Source organism: Oryctolagus cuniculus, chromosome 1 (genome assembly GCF_051225735.1).
Source record: "Oryctolagus cuniculus isolate XC-2025 breed Fujian yellow rabbit chromosome 1, ASM5122573v1, whole genome shotgun sequence".
NCBI classification, from domain to species: Eukaryota; Metazoa; Chordata; class Mammalia; order Lagomorpha; family Leporidae; genus Oryctolagus; species Oryctolagus cuniculus.
Genome location: NC_142867.1, coordinates 30,468,315 through 30,491,483, shown reverse-complemented (window position 1 = coordinate 30,491,483; position 23,169 = coordinate 30,468,315). Strand labels below are relative to the sequence as shown.

The 23,169-nt window shown below is 48.8% G+C and overlaps 1 protein-coding gene across 2 annotated transcripts in view; it reads right to left on the bottom strand.

Annotated features, from left to right (window-relative positions):
• Positions 1 to 21,200, bottom strand: part of PAMR1 (peptidase domain containing associated with muscle regeneration 1) — a 94,419-nt gene extending 73,219 nt beyond the window's left edge. Inside the window, exon 1 of one of the 2 annotated variants that reach the window (XM_008269766.5) lies at positions 20,792 to 21,200. In XM_008269766.5, coding sequence (XP_008267988.3) covers positions 20,792 to 20,864 — 73 coding nt within the window. In that variant the 5' untranslated portion in view covers positions 20,865 to 21,200. The remainder of the gene's footprint in view (positions 1 to 20,791) is intronic. The other variant, XM_008269767.5, reaches the window with a different exon arrangement.
• Between the last annotated feature and the right edge of the window lie 1,969 nt (positions 21,201 to 23,169).

The following is a 23,169-nucleotide window of genomic DNA, read 5'->3' as shown; positions in this document are numbered from 1 at the left end:
CCTGGGCCATCCTCCACTGCACTCCCTGGCCACAGCAGAGAGCTGGCCTGGAAGAGGGGCAACCGGGACAGAATCCGGCACCCCAACCGGGACTAGAACCCGGTGTGCCGGCGCCGCAAGGCGGAGAATTAGCCTAGTGAGCCGCGGCGCCAGCCCAAGTATATACTTTTTTTAAGAGAAGAAATTGTCTTAAAGTTTATTTATTTTCACCTACTTGAAAGAGTTACAGAGAGAGGAAGACACACACATACACACAGAGAAAGAACCATCTTCCATCCACTGGTTTATTCCCCAAATGCCTACAGCAGCCAGGGCTGAGCCAGGCCAAAGCCGCAAACCTGGAACACCATCCAGGTCTCCTACGTGGGTGACAGGAGCCCAAGTACTTCAGCCCCCAAGGGATGCCCTCCCAGGGTGCATTAACAGAAAGCTGGAGCATCCAGGCTGGAACTGGCACTCTGATATGGGATGTGGGCACCCCAAGCCCTTCTTCAGCTTCCATGCTTAGGGACAGCATCCCTGGTACCTCCTATCCAGAGTGCAAGTCCAGTTACATCAACCCAGTGCTGCCTCTTGCAGAACTCACTTCGGATAATAAAAGACATCTAGCTTTGTGTTTCTGTTCTATCAGCATGATCACCAAGGCATTGAAAGCACTGCTGATCCACTGGCACAGGCTCAGCTTTCAGATGTTTGGTGAATGAGGAAGGAGAGAAACAAGTTGGCTGCCATCATCATCATGGTCATTGTTCTGCACCCACTGTCACAGCCTAGGGCAAACGGGTGGCTCTCTTCAAGGCTGTCCATTACTGACCCATTACTATGGTTGTCAAGATGTAGAAGCACTGACCCCTCGGTCAGCGGGGCTTCCCCTAGGCAGGCAGGCAGGCAGGAGAGGCAATTGCCTTAGCCTCATATTCAACACCACATCTCAAGGAAACACATTGCAGATGGCTGCTGTGAAGATCACGCTGAAAAGACTGAGGATTCTGTCTGAACACAAGGGTCAGCTTGTTCCACACCCGACTGAAACATCCGTTGTCAGACCAGAGGTCCAGGCCAAGACCACCCCAGAAGGTGGTGAAGAAAGACATTCTGACCAGGGGCAGATCTTAGAACCCACCTTTGTGTCTCCCACGAGCCCCAGCACCCTCCCGCTTAACCACATTTAATTAAAATGTCTACTGAGGTTGGCTTTTTAAAACCCACCTAGCATTTTATAAGCCCTCTGAGACCAGAAGGAGAAAAAAGACATAGAATGAAGCAACTTGAGGGCCTCCCCCCTCCCCACCCACTCCACCCCTCCCGGCAGGCTCTCTGAGCTCCCCATGTGGACGTCACAGCAGCACACGCATTCCTGCTGGCTGCAGGGTCCGACCCTCGGCTCCATGGTGCAGATGCCAGAGGTGGCAGGAAGACAAGACCGTGACTCAGGGTGCTCGGACACTTGCTGGGACCCTTGGTGACTCTGAACCTCCGCCTGAGGCTTTGACAGCCATCCTGTTGTGACAAGTTGATGGGCCAATAAACAGGTCAGGTCCCTGATGCAATGGGAAAGGGGGCAGTCCCTTTAAGAGTGGAGAAGATGCTTGCTTCTACCCGGAAACTGCCTTGAGCAAGACAAAATACCAACCAACCACACTCCTCTGTGTTTCTGGTTTTATCATGAGAATAGCAAGATGAAGTTACATGCCCCACCTTTCTGATGGCTTTTTTGCTTTATCATGAGCAGGTTAGGACAGCTCTGGCCTCCTGATGGGTTTTATCCCTGCCCTCTGGTTGACTGTTAGCTGTTATTCTGCTCCCTTGAATTGTGCTTAACAGACACCACTTTGACAGATTTCTTGGGTCGGCCTCTCTTGGAGCCCCTCTCCTGACTGCTGCCGCGGGAGATTTCTAACTTAAATAAATCTTGCTTTACTCACTGTTCTGCCTGATGGAAGCTCTTCTGCATGAGACAAGAATTACAGTCAGGGCTGGCGCTATGGTGTAGCAGGTAAAGCCGCTGTCTGCAGTTCCAGCATCCCATATGGGTGCCTGTTCTTGTTCTGGCTGATCCTCTTCTGATCCAGCTCCTTGCTAATGTGCCTGGGAAAGCAGGAGAAGATGGCCCAAGTGCTTGGACCCCTGCACCCACACGGAAGACCCAGAAGAAGCTCCTGGCTTCTGGTTTCGGATCAGCCCAGCCCTGGCCGTTGTAGCCATTTGGGAAGTGAACCAGCAGATGGAAGATATCTCTTTGTGTGTTTCGTTCTTTCTTTTTCTCTTTCTCTCTGCAACTCTGCCTTTCAAATAAATATATAAATCTTTAAAAAAAAAAAAAGCATGGAGGTTGCCTTCCTTCATCACCATTTTCCCTGTACCACTGTCATCAAGTGACTCTCACTCAACCCCAGCCTGGCTCGGTCTCAACTCCAGTGACCTCAATCTTCTTCTCACAGCCCTCTTGTTACAAGAGTCTGATCTCTGGAAAGCTAAGGCCTGCATCACCACCTTTGGGGACCAGGAGTGATAAAACTTTCCAAGGAGTCCCTAAAAATTAGAACTGTGATGAAGGGCAGAGGGAGGACAGAAATCGACTTGCTAATTCCTTTCTGTCTGTCTTCTTAAGTCCGATGCTCCACCCTGGAGGTCTTCCATCGTCCTCCTCTACTCCTTGGGCCCGGCACCTCCTGCAGACATTTCTGGGCTCTTGACACATTTCGGTTCATTGAATCACCATAACTTCAAAGTAGAGATTATTTTATTCCTTCAACAGATGAGGTGTTTGAGATGACAAACAAATTCTCCCAGATCATCAAGCTTCCACATAAAAGGCCAGCATTCACTTAATGAAGAATGGGATGGGAGAGGGAGTGGAGATGGGACAGTTTGCAGGTGGGAGGGTGGTTATGGGGGGGGGACCGCTATAATCCAAAAGTTGTACTCTAAATAATTTTATTTATTAATAAAAGTTTTTTTTTAAAAAAAGGCCAGCATTCAACTCTTTTGGGGGCCACAATCTCCTTCTTTGCAACACAATACATGGATCCTTGAGAGTTCACAACCTCTGCCTCTACAGTGTCAGGAGAGAGGAGTTTGGGCGAAGCATAAACACTTAGGAATCAGATTGCTTAGATGTGAGTCCTGACTGCAGCGGTTACTATGCAGCCTTGGTTGACCCACTGAAATGCTTTGCGCCTGGATTTTCTCATCTGCGAAATCAGGATCCTAATGTTACTTTTTCATGGTTGTGATGAGGAATGCAAGAGTTCGTGAAAGGAAAGTGGCTGACAGGGAGCTCAGATACGGGTGTCACTATTATGTTTGTGATTGATATTAACAATCATGGGGACGCTGTTGTGGCATAGGGGGTTGAGCAGCTGCCCATGATGCTGACATCCCATATGTAAGTTTCAGTTCAAGTCCTGGCTGCTCCGCTTCTGATCCAAGTCCCTGCTAATGTGCCTGGGAAACCAGTGGAAGAAGATCTAAGTGTCTGCGCCCCTTCCACTGCTGTGGGAGACCTTGATGGAGCTACAGGCTCCTGGCTTCAGTGTGGCCCAGCCTGGCTGTTGCAGTCATTTGGGGAGTGAACCAGCAGATAGAAGATCAATCTCTCTCTTCTCCCATCACACCCCACAGCCTGTAGCTGCCTTTAAAATAAATAATTTTTGTTAAAAAAAAAAAAAAGGTCAACCATCAGGCTGTGGGTAGTATCAGTAGTCCATGCAGAACAAAGTTCTGATTCTAATAGTGACACAAAGGATAAAGTTAGGGAAGATATTTTTTGTACTCTGAAACCATCACATGGTGTTGATGAATAACCTGCTTTAGATAACAGTAACAGACACTCACAGCACTTTCCCTATGCAACACAGTTCACCTGTATTAGCTGATTTAATCTTTACAACAATTCTATAATATAGGGACAACTAACACTCCCCAATTCACAGTTGAGGAAACAGGCATGGAGAGATTGAACAATATATCCAGGATAACACAGGGTGTAAGCACAGATAGGATTCAAATTCAGAGTCTGTTTCCAGAGTCCAGTGCTTCACCAGCCTACTGATCTGGCTCTGAGCCGCTGCCTTCATCATTCTGAAGGCAACAATAACCATGTGCTCTGAGCAAGGCAAAGTGCTGAGTTCTGTTCAGGTTATTTCATTTAGTCCTCACGATGGCTGTCCAACCTTGCATTCGTACATGAAGAAATGGAGCACAAGAAGGTCACATACTTTGATCAAGGGCACACAGTAGTGGTAGAGTCAGGATTCAGTGTGTATGCATCAGAGGCCCAGGTTCTGATCTCCTCTACACACTCCCCAGACCATCTGCATTGAAATCATCTGGAATGCTTGTTAATCTACGACCTGATACCAACAAATTACTAGAGGAAAACATCGGGAAAACTCTGCAAGACATTGGCATAAGTGAACACTTCTTGGAAAAGACTCCAGAAGCACAGGCAATAAAAGTAAAAATAGACAAATAGGATTTTATCAAGCTAAGAAGCTACTGCAATGCAAAGGAAACACTCAACAAAGTGAAGAGGCAACTGACACCATGGGAGAAAACATTTACAAACTATACAACTGATAAAGGATTAATATCCAGGATCTATAAAGAGCTCAAGGAAAAAAAAAAAAAAAAGGCCGGCGCTGCGGCTCAATAGGCTAATCCTCCGCCTGCAGCGTTTGGCACACCGGGTTCTAGTTCCGGTAGGGGTGCCGGATTCTGTCCCGGTTGCCCCTCTTCCAGGCCAGCTCTCTGCTGTGGCCAGGAAGGCAGTGGAGGATGGCCCAAGTGCTTGGGCCCTACACCCGCATGGGAGACCAGGAGAAGCACCTGGCTCCTGGCTTCGGATCAGCGCAGTGTGCCAGCCACAGTGCACTGGCCACGGCGGCCATTGGAGGGTGAACCAATGGCAAAGGAAGACCTTTCTCTCTCTGTCTCTCTCTCTCACTGTCCACTCTGCCTGTCCAAAAAAAAAAAAACAGCTCAAGAAACTCATCAATAACTAAACAAATAGCCCAGTTAAGAAATCGGTAAAGGAAATGAACAGGCATTTTCCAAAGGATGAAATTCAAATGGCCAACAGACACATGAAAAAAATACTCAGGATCACTAGCTATCAGGGAAATGCAAATCAAAACCACAATGAGGCTTTACCTCACCCCAGGCAGAATGGCAACCACCCAAAAAATCGAAAAATAACAAATGCCAGTGAGGATGTAGGGGGGAAAGGTACGTGAATCCACTGTTGGTGGGCATGTTAAATGAGTACAATTATGGAAGAGAGTATGGAGATTGCTCAGAAATATGGTAATAGATCTACCGTGTGACCCAACCATCCCACTCCTGGGAATTCACCCAGATAGAATGAAAGTAGCATATGAAAGAGTTATCTGTACCCACATGTTTATTGCAGCTCAATTCACAACAGATAAGATATGGAATCAACCCAGATGTCCATCAGCTGATGACTGGATAATGTGGTGTATAATACACTATGGAATACTACTCAGCCATTAAAAAGAATGAAATCCTGTCTTTTACAACAAAATGGACACAACTGGAAACCACTGTGCTAAGCTAAATAACCAGTCTCAAAAAGACAAACATATTTTCTCTGACATGTGGCAGTTAATATAGAATATATATATATATATAAAGATATAGATATATATAGGAATGAAACAGACATCTTGTTATATGATTGTTGCTTCCAGCACTTGCTTATACTCCTGTGGAACTGTGGTCTTCCTCCATGTTACTTGTTGAATATTATGGTTGGTGGTGAACTAAGCCTGTGATTAGAGTAGATTGAAAGTATGTCTTTGTAAAAGTTAAAGAAAAAAAAAGAAAAGAAGGAAGAAGCGGGATTGAGGGAGAGGGGAAGGGAGGCAAGTATGGTTATCGTACCTATGAAATACATGAAATCTGTTCTGTTTATATTAATAAAATTTTTAAAAATAGTTAAATGTCATATTCCTGGATCCCAATCCAGACCTAGTCCTCACAGTCTCTTGATGCAGAGTCTAGGTCTCTGCCCTTCAAACAAGTTTACTTCTTGAGAATCACAGGCCTATTATTCTGCTTTCACTATTTCTAGGGAAATGTGTTACAAAAAAATTCACCCTCCTCCAGTCGCTGGATCGGTTCTCACCCTGCTCTGGTCTAAAGACAATATGATAGACCAAAGACATAAGCCTCAGCCATTCTCACTCATTGCCCAAAAGATAGATCAACATTGGGATGTATTCCTTGCCCTGGATCTTAATTGGGTCTCACACCCTATAGCCTTCATACCCCACCCCTGCATTCTTTTCCAGGTTCCCAAGTACCCCCCCCCCAATTCCAGGAATTCACCTCTGCTTGCTGCCCCCTACCCCGCTCCCATCCCCAACCATCCTAAAATATAAAAAGGCCTGGCCCCTAGGGGTCGCGGCCTTGTGCCCCGTGTTCCATCTGTGTGCACACGGGCAGTTGGTCACCCACCTCTACAGATTTGTTTTCTCTGAATAAATTCGGTCTGGCTGTGAATTCATGCACTGCCTCCTCTCTATTCTGTGCCTCTTCTCCTAACATTTTGGTGCCCCATGTGAGGAGGCACCAACCTATAACTCTCTTCCTAACACAGTAACCTTGACGTCTTAGTGACCTTGAATGGAACTCTGAACTCCTTGGCTACACTATGGACCCACTACCGTGGAATCTGCCCCTCTCTTATGCTACCGAACAACCACAGAGAAGACACCTGCTGCAGCATTTGCCCAAAGCCTCAAGAGGATGGAGGCTCAGAGATGACAGTGCCGATGTCACTGCAGTTGCAGAAGGTAATGTGGATGAAGGGCTTTGGAAAGAAAAAAATGCATGTTTGTCAGACATTTTCATTTTTTTGCCGTGTCTTTGAAAAGGCTTTGGCTAAGACACAGATGACAAAGGGAGCAAAGGAGACAAGCGATGGTGTCTCCTCCCGAAGCCCACACACACCCAGCCTTTGCAAGCAGGCTGCTCATGCTGGTATCATGGCATTCTCGGTTCCTCCCACCTGCTTTTAGATTTCCTACTCTCTTTTCTCGAAGGCCACCTGTCTTCATTTGCTTTCTGATATTATGACAAAAAGTCTGATATCAGATAATTTATAAAGAATAGACATTTGCTTGGCCCATGGGAGGCTGGGACACCCAGAAGCATGGGGTCGGGACCTGCTCAGCATCCCATGAGGGCCTTCTTGCTGCAACATATCATAGTACAGGGCCTCACAGGACGAGGCAGGGCAAGTGTGCTCAAGAGAGCTCCCTTTTAGAACAGAGTCACTCCCTCAACAATGCATGAGTCCATCAGTGGATTAATCCAGTCTTTAGGGTGGAGTTCTCATGACCCAATCACCTCCCAAAGATCCTACCTCCAAATAGCATCAACATGAGTTTAGGGATTAAGTTTCTAACATATGAACTCTGGGGAACACATTCAGACTGTGGCACCTTCTCTTTGAACACCACTTTATAAAACATGCCTCCCCTCCTGCTGCTTCTCTTTAGAGACACAAATTCCACATTAATAGCTAAAGGCAACAAAACACCAATTATAGCATCTTGGAGGAGCTCCCAGTTGCCATTATCCTCAACAACTGTGATGCTAGGAATCCTTGAAGGACAGCTGCTTCTGAGTTACTTCAGACTTTAGAATATGAGTTGAATAGATCTTATTTTAATAGAAATAATGACTGCAAAATAACTCAATAATGCATATAAAACTACTTGGCAACAGAACTCAGTCAATATTGTATCAACCGAAGCATTAGCATGGCAACACTAAACTATTAAAGCTCAAGCTACACCCTAAAAATGCCACAGGGAGTTCCCCAGACCCAGGAATTCTACAGATTGTCCCACCTGTTCCTGTTTTTCCACATGTTAAAATCCTCTAAGTCAGAGTACATTAGGGCTACACTGGTGATCTCCATCTACCGCAGCTTACCTCTTTGCCAAGATCTTCCAGCGTTACCGTTACTACCTTCACTTCCAAGTTCACTGATACCAGGCAAAAGCCAAATTTTCCTTCTCCTGTTGGCAGCTGGCCAGCAGCAGATGTCAAGTGCAGAGGGACATGCAATGAGGGTGATGCATTTCTAATGGTATGTCCAATGGGTCCCTAGGCTCTGAGCTGGCAGCAACTCCAGGCAGGCTAGCCTTCATTATGGTTAGCGTCCCAGCTCTGCAAGCTGTAATGAGCCCATCTTCATTAGAGCTACCTCCTCCAAGTCTGCAAGCCAGAACAAGAGGAAGGGAGCTTCTTTCCACTGAGAATTTTTGGCCAGCTTCACCCTTGAATCACAAGTGGATGGGCATGAACGACATTTCATCTTCATATCTCTAAGAGGCCTCAGTGTTTGGGGTGCAATATTTTTGGCCCATAACCGTCTACCCTGCAAGACATTGTCTCCTAATCCCTGCACAAATCTGCTACCCACAAGGCCCTTTTCTCTCTTTTTTTTTTATACAGGCAAGCTAGACAAAGAGAGAGAGGGAGAAAGAGAAAGAGAGAGAGAGAGACAGAGAGAGAGAAAGAGACAAAGAGAAAGGTCTTCCTTCCATTGGTTCACCCCCACAATGGCCGCTACAGCTGGCGCTGCGCCGATCCGAAGCCAGGAGCCAGGTACTTCCTCCTGGTCTCCCATGCAGGTGCAGGGCCCAAGCACTTGGGCCATCCTCCACTGCCTTCCCATGCCACAGCAGAGAGCTGGACAGGAAGAGGAGCAACCGGGACAGAATCTGGCACCCCAACTGGGACTAGAACCTGGGGTGCCGGCACCACAGGCAGAGGATTAGCCTAGTGAGCCACGGCACCAGCACAAGGCCCTTTTCTAACAAAGATACAAAGGCGCAGCACAAAGAAGGCATCTTCTGTAAGGCTGGAAGGTGGATGCACGATAAAACCAGAGGGAGTGAGCAAATCACAATAAATCAATATATGGTGAATCCATAGGTTTCCTCTTTTTCTCCAACAGGTAATTGATAACCACTAGAATGAGACTGTGAACTGAGGAAGTGAGCCTCAATAGGACCATGTTGGTTCCATGCTACTATAGATGAAAACACCCCATCACTCCTTCTCTATTCCTTGTGGATCTTATACTAGTAGGAAAAGGCAAGAGAAGTGGAAGAGAACTTTAACTTCCTGAGTGCTCTCTTTTTTGCCAGACACTATGCTAAATATTTTAAATGGATTATCCCACTTAATACACCCAATAAACTTATTCTATAAACACAATGATCCTGCATTACAGACTGAAAGGTGATAAGGACATATTAGAAAGATCAAGTAACTCACCAAAGAAAACCAGCCAGGATTCAAATCCTTGCCTGTGTAATACTCGATATTCCATGCCAATAGACACTCATACACAGACACACAAATATCTACAATCCACATCTTCACCTTTAGTTTCTGTGTATGTGTGTGTGCACATGTAAACTGGAGTACAACCATACCAAGACAGATACACCAAAGATAATTCCATATAGACTGTGTGCAGGGGATTAATCTTTGTGGAGATCATTGGTTCCTAAAGTCCAAATAGGCAGAGTATTCTTTTTTTTAATATTAACTTATTTATCTGAAAATCAGAGTTATAGAGAGAGAGAGAGAGAGGGAGTGACAGAAAGAGAGACCTTCCATCCACTGGTTCACTCCCCAGATGGCTACAATGGCCAGTCCTGGGGCCAGGCTAAAGCCAAGAATATTCTTTAAAGGAACAAATGATTTTATTCCTTCCCCATTGCCACTTCAGTCATCCCAAGCAAAACCAATCCAGCCAGAGAGAGAAGGCAACAATGCCAGGGCCCAGAAACCATGCTGCATGACAACTGGAACAATACTTAGCCGAGATAGAAACAAAGTAGGGCCCAGAAACAGCAAACAAGTGAGGGAGAACAACTCAAAATCATGTACAGACTCTACGGCATACAGCCCCAGTGTAAACAGCCAAACCACTCCCAGGTTGTACAAATCAGGTTCATGGGCAAACCCAGGAGCAAGCACTGTGATACTGAAGACAAGCCTCCATGGGGGAGGGAGAGGGTGAAAGGACAACTGGTGATGAATGGACCTTAGATTCAATGCCCCTCGGGAGTCAAACAATGCCCAAATAGTCTCCTTATTTTAAAGGCGACTCGGTGCGGGGGGGGGGGGGGGGGCACCCAGGACACATCTCATTGGGAAGGCAAGGCACAGCTCTTACCACTCCCTAAAGCGGCCATATCACTGTGAATGGTCACTAATCGGACTCATGCTCAGTTTTCCCAAGGATCCCAGACATTACTCCAAGCAAGCTGAACACAGAAAATGAATTTTCTCCATGACCCACATAGGTCAGTGCTAGTGAGGACTCTATTCACAGCAATGAGGAAGTGCCACCATCTCCACGGTTCTTTCAACTCCCCAGGGAGTCTTATGTGGTAAGGACATTCGTCTTCTAGCCCACATCTCAGCAAAAGTCTGGCGAGGCACCTTCTTAATCTTTCCTCTGCAATGGTGAAATAGTCATCATGTCATTCATTATGGGCAAGAGTTCCATGAAGCACTAATTCCACTGGATGGCATAAGTTCTTATCAATAAAAGGCTCTGTGGTCAAACAACTTTGTAAAATGCTAAAAGTGTCTTTATTGTGGGACTTTGCAGATTCTTTAATATTCTTTATGCACAGCCGATTTCCACATCTCTTAGATTTATTTCATCATAGCATCTTCAGTTCTGTTTGTTTTCATCGATTCTCTCCCAGAACTAGTATTCCATGAAGCCTATTTTGGGAAATGGCAGACTGAACTATGAGTTCTCTTAAAAGATTACAAGTGTCTTTAGGAACATGATTTTGTCTTACTCATCTGATAGCCTCGGCATCTAGAACAAGTCTGGCCCCCAAGAGATGCTTGATCAACGCTGCTGAATGAATACATGGACACAAACAGATGAGGCATGTGTGAATCCCAAGGTGAAGGCTATTTGTGATGACTGGTGTTAGAATCCTTTATTGCTGTGACTTTTTGGAGTCTATTGTACAGCATGCGGAAATCTATTGGGTCCATTACTGATGAATATGTTTGTTTATTGCAGTTTCTATCTCATTTCCACAAGGGCTTACCCATTTCATTCTTTTATTTTTTTAATTTATTTGACAGGTAGAGTTATAGACAGTGAGAGAGAGACAGAGAGAAAGGTCTTCCTTCAGTTGGTTCACCCCTCAAATGGCCACTAAGGCCAGCGCTGTGCCAATCCGAAGCCAGGAACCAGATGCTTCCTCATGGTCTCCCATGTGGGTGTGGGGCTCAAGCATTTGGGCCATCCTCCACTGCCCTCCTGGGCCACAACAGAGAGCTGGACTGGAAGAGAAGCAACCGGGACTAGAACCTGGCACCCATATGGGATGCCAGTGCCACAGGCGAAGGATTAACCAAGTGAACCATGGCGCCAGCCCCTCCCATTTCATTCTGTAAGTGGATTGTCCTAGGGAGCCAGGTGTGCACAGATGGGAGTACTGAACACCATTTGGAAGTAGGCAGTCAACCCCCCTAAGAAGCAAAAAATCAGACTAAGAAGTCCTGCAACAAAGATTCTTCAACACTGGCCAATTCCTCCCTTCTGCTTGCAGCCAATAGAGCCAAGGGAGTGTTAGAAAATACAGGAGTAGCTGTTACCAGCCATAAGCTAAGTTTAGGCAACTTGTCCTAGAACATTTCAGATGCCCCCCACCCCATCATTGTGAAGTCCTGTTGAATCCCATGAAGCAGGAGACAAATGATTCCCTTCAGAGCAACTCTCTGAAACAGAAGAAGAACTGAGCTTGAAAAACAATGACACTTTAGCTTCTTGGAGTCCTCAAACAATTCATTTGATTTGAAGCAAACCAGGCCAGTATCCACTGTCCTCCAGTGGTTTTTTCACTAAACTGGCTGGGATTTTTTTTTAACCTACCATAAATTTAGCTTAGGAGGACAACTGTTGCGTCTCCCCATGAGCTAAAGTTAGCTGAACGCGTTGTTCAATAGGTCTGGCAGCAGCAGCACCTCTGGTTTTCCAATCACCAAACTGACTGACCAGGCTTCAGCTAACACTGACACCTGCTGCCAAACCACTAAGTTGATCCTCGGAGCCAGCCAGGACCTCAGAGAAGGGCATGATGCAAACAGCAAGGCTGCGGGAAGAAAGGCCTTTATCCAAGAAGGGTGACTAAATCAGGTTTTTTCACTTGTAGCCCAGCCAAAAGGATCTCTTAACTACTCGGCATAAGATCCAGGACATTGCTGTCTGCCGGACAACAGATCTTCATTCAAGCACTGGATGAACCGGCTAAAACCCATCCTACCATTAATGGAAAGGGATGGAGCTACCATCCCCTGTGATTTCCATCAACTATGTTATGCCAGAAAGGAAGAAAAAAGCGCTTCCTCTTACTTATTCCAGGACTGCTCCTACCCAATTCATGGCTTAAGAGTTTAGGTATTAATGATCTTGACAGAACAAAGCCGTAAAGAAATGGAGACACATAATGTCGGGGCTGGACTTGAAATCTGTCTCACCCTCAATTCTGGTCTCCTGCATACAGACACATGATTTGGATTTTAAAGAGTATGGTACAAAGAAATTTGCACATCCCACACCTTATCAGAGTAAGGGATGCGACACTGGGGACAGCTAGCTCATAAGCTGGTTGGGTTTTTGGTCCTCTTAGCACCCCTGTTTTTCTTTAGGGATTGACTCCTCTCGGGTTCCATGTGGCCCCACATTGATATTTCTGTTCCTTTTCTGCATCTACTCCACTCACCCCCATAAGGTGAGTACATGACCTTATTTGCACCAGTCTGAGCTACTGAAGTGTTCCCTTATCATTCAGCTAAAATACAGCCAGCTCATCTGTTCTAGCTGGACCTGCTCCTTACTGTGGCAATATTGGGTAGAGTTTTAGGGCACGACTTATGTAGGCAGACCAGCTGGTGTCAAAACATGGACATCCAGCATGTGACCTGGGCAAGAACTGAAACTCTGTGCCTAGGTTCCTTTGTGCAGGAACTGGGGATGACAACAACAGTACTGGCCTTCCAGGTCTGTTGTGAGGATTACATAAATACACAGAAAGCCTAAGAGAGAATGCCTGGCATTTTCCTCAAAGTCAATCACTTATTTGGGTGGTCAAACTCAGCATTAGGACTCTTAGCATAGGATGGAAACCCTTTCAAAAAGGCTACCACCACTGGTGTTTCTATCACTAATGGTCAAACATTTGATGAGCAACTCCTATCTACTTCACTCTCAACCCTGAGAGTTGAAGTAGACTCTGAGTCTGTCTCACAAATATTTGCAACCTAGAAAGACAAAAGGAGAGTTTGGTGGGGGTAGCAGAAAATCACACTGAATCAGAAAACAGAATCTCTCCAGCCACTCTAATTCTCTGCTCTACTTGCGAGGTTTTGCTTACAGGTATGAGGTCTGCTTTGTCCTGTATGTTCTGTTGTTTTCCCTAGATTGATTTATTGATTTGTGTCTGTGTTTGAAAGAGCAACAGAGAAAGGAGGAGAGACAGAAAGAGAGGGATCTTCCATCTGCTGGTTCACTCCACACATGGCCAGGCTGAAGCTAGTCAGGAACTCCATTTGAGTCTCTCACAAGGGTGCAGGGGCCCAAGTACTTGGTCCATCTTCCACTGCCCTCCCAGGCACAATTGAAGGAAGCTGCATAGGAAACAGAGTAGGCAGGACTCAAACTAGCATTCTTATATAGGATGACTGTGTCCCAAGCCATGGCTGAACCCCACTGCACTACCACGCTGGCTCCTCTCCTGTGTTTTCTGCTTATTTCTCTCCATTATCAACCTGCAACTTTGGCCCCAATCTTGTGAAGACTGACAAACACAATTATGGGACACAGAGCAGGTTTGGAATCTGATAGACTCTCTGCCTCTGATCTGTTAGCTTTCCACACCCCAGCTGGCCTCTGTCGTCTGCCCTGGAGTTCAGGACCTGGAATGTATAAACACTGGATTCCCCTCCCCTTTAAAGTAATCTAAGAGGGGAGGGAGGTCGGGTGCTTGTGATTTTCAAACATCTTACAGAGTGAAGGTGTGAGCTCCTTCCTCGCAAGGAGGGAATGGAATATAACCTTCCCTCATTTAGCCATGCCATGGCACACTTCCCGACTTGAGCACACCCCACATCTAGAGCTGCTCTCAGGGGAGGCAACTAGAGACATTTTCTTTTGCATGGTATTGGATATCCCCAGTGGGGCAGATGGAAATAATTTTTGACTTAAGATCACCCATTAGGGGAAAGGTGTTGTGGTGTAATGGGTAAAGCTGCTGCCTGCAATGCCAGCATCGCATATGAGTGCCGGTTCGAGTCTCAGCTGCTCCACTACTGATTCAACTCTGCTATGGCCTGGAGAAAGCAGTGGAAGATGGCCCAAGTGCTTGGGCCCCTGCTACCCATGTGGGAGACCTGGAAGAAGCTCCTGGCCCAGCCTCAGCTGTTGTGGCCATCTGGGGTGTGAACCAGCAAATGGAAGATCGATCAATCTCTCTCTCCCTCTGTCTATCTCCCTCTGTGTAATTCTGACTTTCAAATAATAAATAAATCTTTAAAGAAATCAGTCATAAGCCCCTCCCCAGCCCCAACACCATTTGGCCATTTCTGTCTTGCCAGTGTAACCCAGGGATAGATGTAATTAAGTGAACCCAGAATCCAGGCCTGTGGCATTCCAAAGCCCTCCCCCAAGGTGTCTGGGTATCCCCAAGGGACATGGATGCTTTAAGTTGCCTCTGGTCTTGGGTATCCATGCCCAAAAGTTATGTGCTCCCAGCCTATCAACTCAGACATAACACTTAGCCGCATCTCATTTCTTTCTTTTTTTTTTTTTTTTTTTTTTGGACAGGCAGAGTTAGACAGTGAGAGAGAAACAGAGAGAAAGGTCTTCCTTCCATTGGTTCACCCCCCAAATGGCCACTACGGCCAGCGTGCTGCGCCAATTCGAAGCCAGGACCCAGCTGCTTCCTCCTGGTCTCCCATGCGGCTGCTGGGCCCAAGCACCTGGGCCATCCTCCACTGAACTCCCAGGCAGGAGCAACCGGGACAGAACTGGCGCCCCAACCGGGACTAGAACCTGGGGTGCCAGCGCCACAGGCGGAGGATTAGCCTAGTGAGCCACGGCTCCAGCCCATCTCATTTCCACCAAAAGTTCACGCTAAAGGGCATTCAAGAGAAGAAAAGATCTTACTAAAGAGTTGGAGGTCACAAAGGTGAGATTATGCGCCAAGAAAAATGTGCATGACAGTATACTAGATGCTTATAAATTAGATGCTAATGCAGTGGATGCTTTTAAAAGTCCTGTTAGCCAATCAGTCCTTAGTACTTTGACCCACTGTACTTTTCCCCATTCAGCATGCACTCTCCCTCTCTCTTTTAGTCTCTGCCTAGTCCCACTCAGGAATGGAGAGCAAGTACTCAAATTCTGGCACAGCATGTGAAGCTGCGGCCTGCAGCGCCAGCATCTTATATGGGCACTGGTTCCAGTACCTGCTGCTTCACCTCCAGTCCAGCTCCCTGCTAACGCACCCAGGAAAGCAGCCAAAGATGGCCCAAGTCCTAGGGCCCCTGCACCCACGAGGGAGACCCAGATGTAGCTCCTAGCTCCTGGCTTTGGCCTGGCCCAGCCCTAGCCATTGCAGCCCTTTGGAAAGTAAACCAACTAATAGAAGGGGTGTGTGTGTGTGTCCCTCTTTCTCTATAACTCTGCCTTTCAAATAAAATAGATTTTCTTTTAAAAAAGCCTCAGATACTTATACCATCAGCTTCTCTTTCTCTCTTTCTCTCACACTCAGGAATGGAGATCAAAAACTCAAATACTGGGACCAGCCTTGTGGTATAGCGGGTTAAGTCCCTGATTGCAATACTGGTGTCCCATATTGGAATGCTGGTTCCAGTTATGGCTGCACCAGTTCCGATCCAGTTACCTGCACCTGAAAAAGCAGAAGATGGCCAAGTGTACCTGGGAGACCTGGATGGGAGTTCCTGGCTCCTGGCTTTGGCCTGGCCCAGACTTCGCTGTTGCACCTATTTGGGAAGTGAACCAGCAGATAAAAGAACCCTCTCTCACACACAAAACAAAAACAAACAAACAAAAAAAGGCAAAAAAAAAATCCTCAAATGCTGGTAAGTTCTCACAGGTATCACAGGCAGAATGAAAAGATGGAATGTCAGATCAAAGAGAGGATCCAACCTCAAGGTGTTCAAGTTCAAAATATTTCTGCACACTGCATCCTACTAAATACTCCTATGGGACTTGTAGCCCAAAGGTTGCCCATTTCTGTCCTTAGCTCATAATCTCCCTCTTTGGCACAGCCAGCCAAGACAGAGCAACAGTGCTGCCAAAACAGGTCATCCAGGGCTCTCTCAATCCTGCATCCTGTGTCTCCTGAAACCTTGCCAAGGTGAGATGGGCACAAGCACAATCAACCCACATGTTGGATGTGAGTGTACATCAGCCAGGTGACAGGTGAACTTGGGCTCAGAAACTACACAGTCTTGACTCTCACAAGTCCCACTTAGCTATGTCGAATTTTTTTTTTTTTGCTGTGAAAAACATGCATAGCAAATTACTCTTCCAAACATGTTTAAGTACATAGTTCTATAGCATTGAGTTACATTCTTTATTTTTTTATTATTAGCAATTTATTTTGACTTATTTGAAAGGCAGAGAGACACTGAGACAGATCTTCCAGTTCACTTCTGAACTGCCCACAACAGCCAGAGTCAGGCCAGGCTGAAGCCAGGAGCCTGGAACTCAATCCAGGTCTCCCACATAGGTGAGCGGGACCCAAGTACTGGAGCCATCACCTCCTGCTTGCCAGAGTACACATGGACCAGAAGCTGCATTGGAAGCAGAGGTGGGACTTGAACCCAGGCACCCTGGTATGGGATGAAGGAGTCCCACATAGAGTCTTGTTTTTAAGATTTATTTATTTGAAAGGCAGAGGCAGAGGCAGAGGCAGAGAGAGAGAGAAAGATTCTCCATCTGTTGGTTTACTCCCCAAATGGCTTCAACGGCTGGAGCTGGGCCAATCTGAAGCCAGGAGCCAGGATCTTCTTCCAGGTCTCCCATGCAGGTGCAGGGACCCAAGCACTTGGGGCATCTTCTAATGCTTGCCCAGGCCACAGCACAGAGCTGGATCAGAAGTGGAGCAGCCAGGACTTGAGCCCCTGCCCATATGGGATGCCAGCACTGTGGGTAGAGGCTTAACCACAGCACCAGCCCCACCATGTGGAGTCTGATCCACCATGCCAAATGCCTGCCTCTGAGCCACACTGATTGGCAGCCATTACTATCACACATCCGCACACTTTTTCCTCACCCCAAACTGCAACTCTATACCCACTGAATAATAAATCCCCACTGCCTCCCCCCAACTCCCACCCTTTGCAACCACCTTTCTGTTTTCTGTCTCCACCAATTTGACTATGCCAGGTGCCTTCCCCAGGTGGAATCCCACCACATTTGTCTTTTAGTTCCTAGTTTCTTTCACTTAGCCCACCACCTTCACATTGCACTCACGTGACAGCATGTATCAGAACTGCCTTCATTTTTAAGGCTAACGGATATTCCAGGGCATGTATAGATAGTTTGGCTTATCCATTAACGAACATTTTGGCTCTTGGCGGGCGCCGCGGCTCACTAGGCTAATCCTCCGCCTTGCGGCGCTGGCACACCGGGTTCTAGTCCCGGTCGGGGCGCCGGATTCTGTCCCGGTTGCCCCTCTTCCAGGCCAGCTCTCTGCTGTGGCCAGGGAGTGCAGTGGAGGATGGCCTAAGTACTTGGGCCCTGCACCCCATGGGAGACCAGGATAAGCACCTGGTTCCTGCCATCGGATCAGCGCGGTGCGCCGGCTGCACCGGCCGCAGCGGCCATTGGAGGGTGAACCAATGGCAAAGGAAGACCTTTCTCTCTGTCTCTCTCTCACTGTCCACTCTGCCTGTCAAAAAAAAAATTAAAAAAAAAAAGATTAATGAACATTTTGGCTCTTGGGAACGATGCTGTTTTGAACACTGGTGTCCCAATATCTGTTCAAGTTCCCACTGTCAAGTCTTTTGTGTCAATAACCGGAAGGGGAACTGCCCCATTGAATTTTTTGAGAAACCATGCTGATGTGTGCCTGCGCTGGTCCTAGAACTGCTTCTGAGCCTCGTGTGCAAAGCAGGGACGACGACAGCACCTAACTGAATGCCAGCAAAATGTTTACTTTCATTCTCCTCTGCAGTCAAGGATGAGTTAAAATGACCTCAATCGAAAAAAAAAAAAAAAAAAAAAACTCTAAAGTCTCTCTCAGCTCCTAGAATCCATGATCCCACCATGAAATTATGCTCCTGTCGGGGAAGCCAGGAACTCCCAGAGTATATATTAGGGCAACACCCTCTTCACGAACCCCACAAAAATCCACCCGTGCCGCGAAGGCCCAATTTTCATAGCTCTCCGCGAGGAATTTGCTAGCCCATCCCATTATAAACTAACGTCTAATTTTTCTTGCCACTCCCTCGCCCCTGCTTGCTTTCCACACTCCCTGGCTCAGCCGGCTGCTCCTGCCCACTGAGTATCTGCACTTCCACGGTTCTTCCCCTGGGGCGGCTGTGTCCCTTCCCCACAAGCCAATGCGGAGTTCTCGGTCCGGGGCTGTATTCCCTGGAGACCCATCTCTTCCATGAGGTTCTCCTGTGAGGCAGAGTCACGCTGGCAGAGTTGGGTCCTCCCCCCACCATCTCCCTCCGCCCCCCGCCCACGCTGTTGATGTTAGTTTATCGCTTGGCCCACTCTCCAACTTTTGTCACATGCCCGTGAGCAACAGCCACCTCCCGGCACATCCCAGCGGATGTTTACATGTCATCGAATGCTCTTTTTTAGAAAACTAATTAGAGGGGATGAGAGGCTTCCAGGCTTTCCCTGACAGGGCCAGCTTCGGAATTCCAACAGGGAGTGGACTTGTTCTTAAAGAGTTTCCTACCCTGTCCCTCTGCCTTCCCTGTCAACGAGCCCGGAGACACACAACCACCACCACCTCCTTGCTGCACGCGAGAAGCGGCTCAGGGCTGACCAGCAAGACAGACAGACAGACAGACAGACACACACACACACACACACACACACACACACACACACACACACGACCAGCAAGCCACACCCACCCACCCCTCGCCAGAGCTTTTCCAGAGCGAAAGGTAAGAGAGCTTCTCAGGTCAGGGATAAATGGCTTTTTCAGATCCTGGACTAGGAAAAAAGCAGCAGCTGAGTGGTGCTTTTTCACTTGGATGAGTTTGAGCCGCCTCACCTGCCACGTTGGGAGCACGAATGCATTCCTCAGGCACTGACTCCGCGGAGCCCTGGCGCTCTGAGAAGAACCAAGTCCCCTGGAGTTGGTCCAAGGCCACCCCGCCCCGTCCTGGAGGTTTGGTTCCAAATGTCAGAGCCGGAACATCGGGAAGTCTGGGTGCAAAGTCGTCACTTAGCCCCCAGGGCAGGCGTCTAGCCAGTGAGTAGCAGCCCCTCCAGATGTCATGGAAGCAAAACTCGAATTCTTGGTAGGAGTCACTGAGGAAGGCTTCAGTGGGGGCAGATGGGTTCTCGGCAGAGGGCAAGAATTAACCAGGGTGGGCTGTGGGGGTGGGGTCAGGGGTCTCCAGGTTTACTTGGTCCTGAAGGCACGTGCCTCGAGCTGTGCCCCCCCAACCCTGTTGCATTCTCAGCCACGTGGCTGCCACCTGCAGCAGCCGCATACCCACCTCTCAGGTGAGCAGAGGGGGACAGACAGGTGGCCAGTACAGGAGGCAGGCAGCAAAAGCTAACATGGGCCCTGATCCCGTGCCAAATGCCCTGACTGCTCCCACCTGTGCATCTTAGCCCACCCCCCCCCCCATCTTGAAAGGCCTCTGCTCACCTGCTGATACCGCAACCCCAAAGGCACATAGGGACCAAGGCTCCTGAGAAGTCCCCCTGTGCTGCCTGCCAGCTGCAGACTACAATTCAAGCCTGGGTGTCCCTGGCTTCTGCCCTGAGTTGTGTCAAAGGTCTCCATGGGGTGGGGTGCTGTCTGGGTCATGCCCCAGCCTCATCTGCCCCACCCCCAACCCAGTCCATTTAACCTGGGGATTGCAGCTCAGAGAATCACCTGTTAAAGAAGCTAGAACAGATCCCAATCAATCACAGGGCATCGCCCCACCCATGCACCCCACCTCCACCCCCAAGAACTTGTACTTTTAACCTCAGCCTTACAGGAAGGGGTGTGGATGTGCTGAGTGGGTCCCCTAGCCCCCCAGGTTTCACTCAGCAGGACGGGCCAGGATGGACGCCCCTGCCACCCCTGCCCTGCACTCTGCACTCGCTTTTTCATTCCCTTGCTTCTTTCCTGCTCACCTGGGGGGAGGGGGGCGTGTTTTAGGGGAAACTTTGCCCTCCCAAGTCAGATGGGGAACTCACAAGGACTTGATTCTCCAAGGAAATGTGGTACTTTCAAAAAAAAAAAAAAAAAAAGATAAAAGCAAAGAGCAAATAAAATTGGAGCTGGTCCCATCCCCGAGAGAACGGAGTCCCACAGTTAGGGAGGACAAAACCCAGCCCCATCTCAGGGGGAGCAACAGGCGTCCCAGCACCAGCAGCCCAGCCCCCAAAGCTGGCACTGGAGAAAGCCACCCCCCCCCGCCCCGCCTTGGGACCCTCGCACCCCATGGGGAACCCGCCCCCTCCTGGGCCGTCCTGGACGCTGAACAGTACCTCTTGGCAAGGACGAGATGAGAAGGAGCTGCAGGAACGCGAGCCCCAGCTGCGGCCACCATCCCAGCTCCATCCTCCCCGCGGCGGCGGTGCCCGAGCGACTGCCAGGGAGAGACGCGAGCGGAGGGGAGCGTGCTGCCGGCGGGCAGGCGGCTCTTACAGGGACCTCCCCGAGCCCCAGCTGAGCGGGAGCTCGGGTTTCAGCTCGCCAGGCTCTCCCATCCTCAGCGGCGGGGAGCCACCTTCAGCCAGAGCGACGACGTCAGCCAGAACCTCTGCTCGCCGCCGCTGCCTTAACCCTTGCGCGGCTCCGGGAGGGGCGGCCGGCCAAGCCAGGAGGCTGGGGCTGGAAGAGCAGCTGGAAGGGCAGCTGCGAGGCCTTCACCGGGCAGGGAGGGCTCCCTCTGTCGGGGAGGAGGGGGTGTAGCTAGCAGCGCCCTAGGTGGGGCAGAGGAAGGCAGGGCTGTGGGGCAGCACAGGTGAGGCTGGGACCCCCCCATTGGGAGCTGGTTGTGCCACCTCTGACTGCCTGATCCAGTGTGGCCTGGGAGGAGGGGGCTTGGGGGATGGCAGGAGAAAGAGAGCCCCCCTGAGCCCCTCACCCCCACCCCAGGTACTTCTCCATCCTCAAGCTCTCCTTGTCTCTTAGTTCCAAATGAACACAGGCTGGAATCAGGGTGCTTTGCAATACAGGCTGCTGGCAAACTTCCCCCTCTTCCCACGAGGCCCAAGAAGGTGGGCCCCTGAGCACAGGATAGGCAGACCACCAGGCCAAGGGCTAAAGGTCCCCAGCTCTGAGCCGGCATTGTGGCATAGTGGGCTAACCCTCTGCCCATATGGGTGCCAGCTGGTGTCCCGGCTGCTCCACTTCTAATCCAGCTCTCTGCTTCAGCCTTGGAAAGCAGTGGAAGATGGCCCAAACTTGGGCCCCTGCACCCACGTGGGAGACCCAGAAGAAGCTCCTGGCTCCTGGCTTCACATGAACTCAGCTCCAGAGGTTGCAGCCATTTGGGGAGTGAACCAGCGAATGGAAGACATTTCTCTCTGTAATGCTACCTCTCAACTAAATAAATAAAATCTTAAAAAAATAAAAGGTCCCCAACTCCACTAGGAGGGGTCAGGACGAGGGTACAAGTAGCAAATGACATCTTGAAGTGAGGAAGAATGCTTTACAAGATGCTAGGAGACTGTTTAGATTAGCTTCTCTGTGCCAGGTGTCCAGGCATGTCCCCTGCAGTGTCCAGGCATCTTCCTGCATTAACTCATTTATTGCTCACAGTGAGCCTGTCCTCTCCAGAGAGATAGGGATATTGAGCCAGTGAAGGGTCAAATCACAGCCAGGGTTTGAACTCAGGAGGCTTAGGTGCAGAGGCTGTGGCCACTGCCTACACGGCTTCTTAGGCCACTGTGTATATAGGATTGTAATGAACCCTTACAGTCACGGTGCACCAGGTGGTACCATCCACGAGTCCTGGATGCAGAGCTGAGGACTCAGATTAGGCGACTTACTCAAGATCACTCGGCTAGAAGTGACAAGGCAACACTCACACTCAGGTGCAACCCAGAGCTGGGGCGTGGGGCCACGGAGGGCCCCAGCTGGTCTTGTCAGATTAAGGACCAAAGTTGGGAAAAGCGAGTGACTGTTTGGGGACAGGGCTAGTGGGGAGGAATCCCGGAGTGGGACGTCTTGACCTGCACTCAGAGAGGGAAAGTTGCTCTGTCCGTGGAGAGTAGAGAGGTTTTTCTAGGAGACAAGTGGCCAGAGCCACTGAGGAATAGTGGGTGCTTCTGTGTTTATATCATAATTTATATCCAGACTTTGCCGCAGAAGATCTGTGGCCATGTATTCCATTAAAATGCATTTTAAACAGTTTTGATAAATAGAAAGGCAGGCATAGATACAGACGCAGATATGCAGGGCAAAATCAACTGAAGAAAGAAACCCAGGGGCCGGTGCTGTGGCGTAGCAAGTGAAGCCACCACCTGCAGTGCCAGCATCCCATATTGGCTCCAGTTTGTGTCCCAGCTGCTCCACTTTTGATCCGGCTCGCTGCTATGGCCTGGGAAAGCAGTAGAAGACGGCCCAAGTCCTGGGGCCCCTGCACCCATGTGGGAGACCTGGAAGAAGCTCCTGGCTCCTGACTTCTGATTGGCCCAGTCCTGGCTATTGTGGCCATTTGGGAAGTGAACCAGTGGATGGTTCACTCAGTAACTCTCTCTGTAACTCTGCCTTTCAAGTAAATAAATAAAAAAATCTTTAAAAGAAGAAGGTGGGTGAGGGGAGAGCCAGCAAAGAGAATAGACAATGTGGATGTGTGATTTGGTCATGGCAGAGATCAGGGAAAGACTCTCCATGTGGCCTGTGTTTGAATTCTATT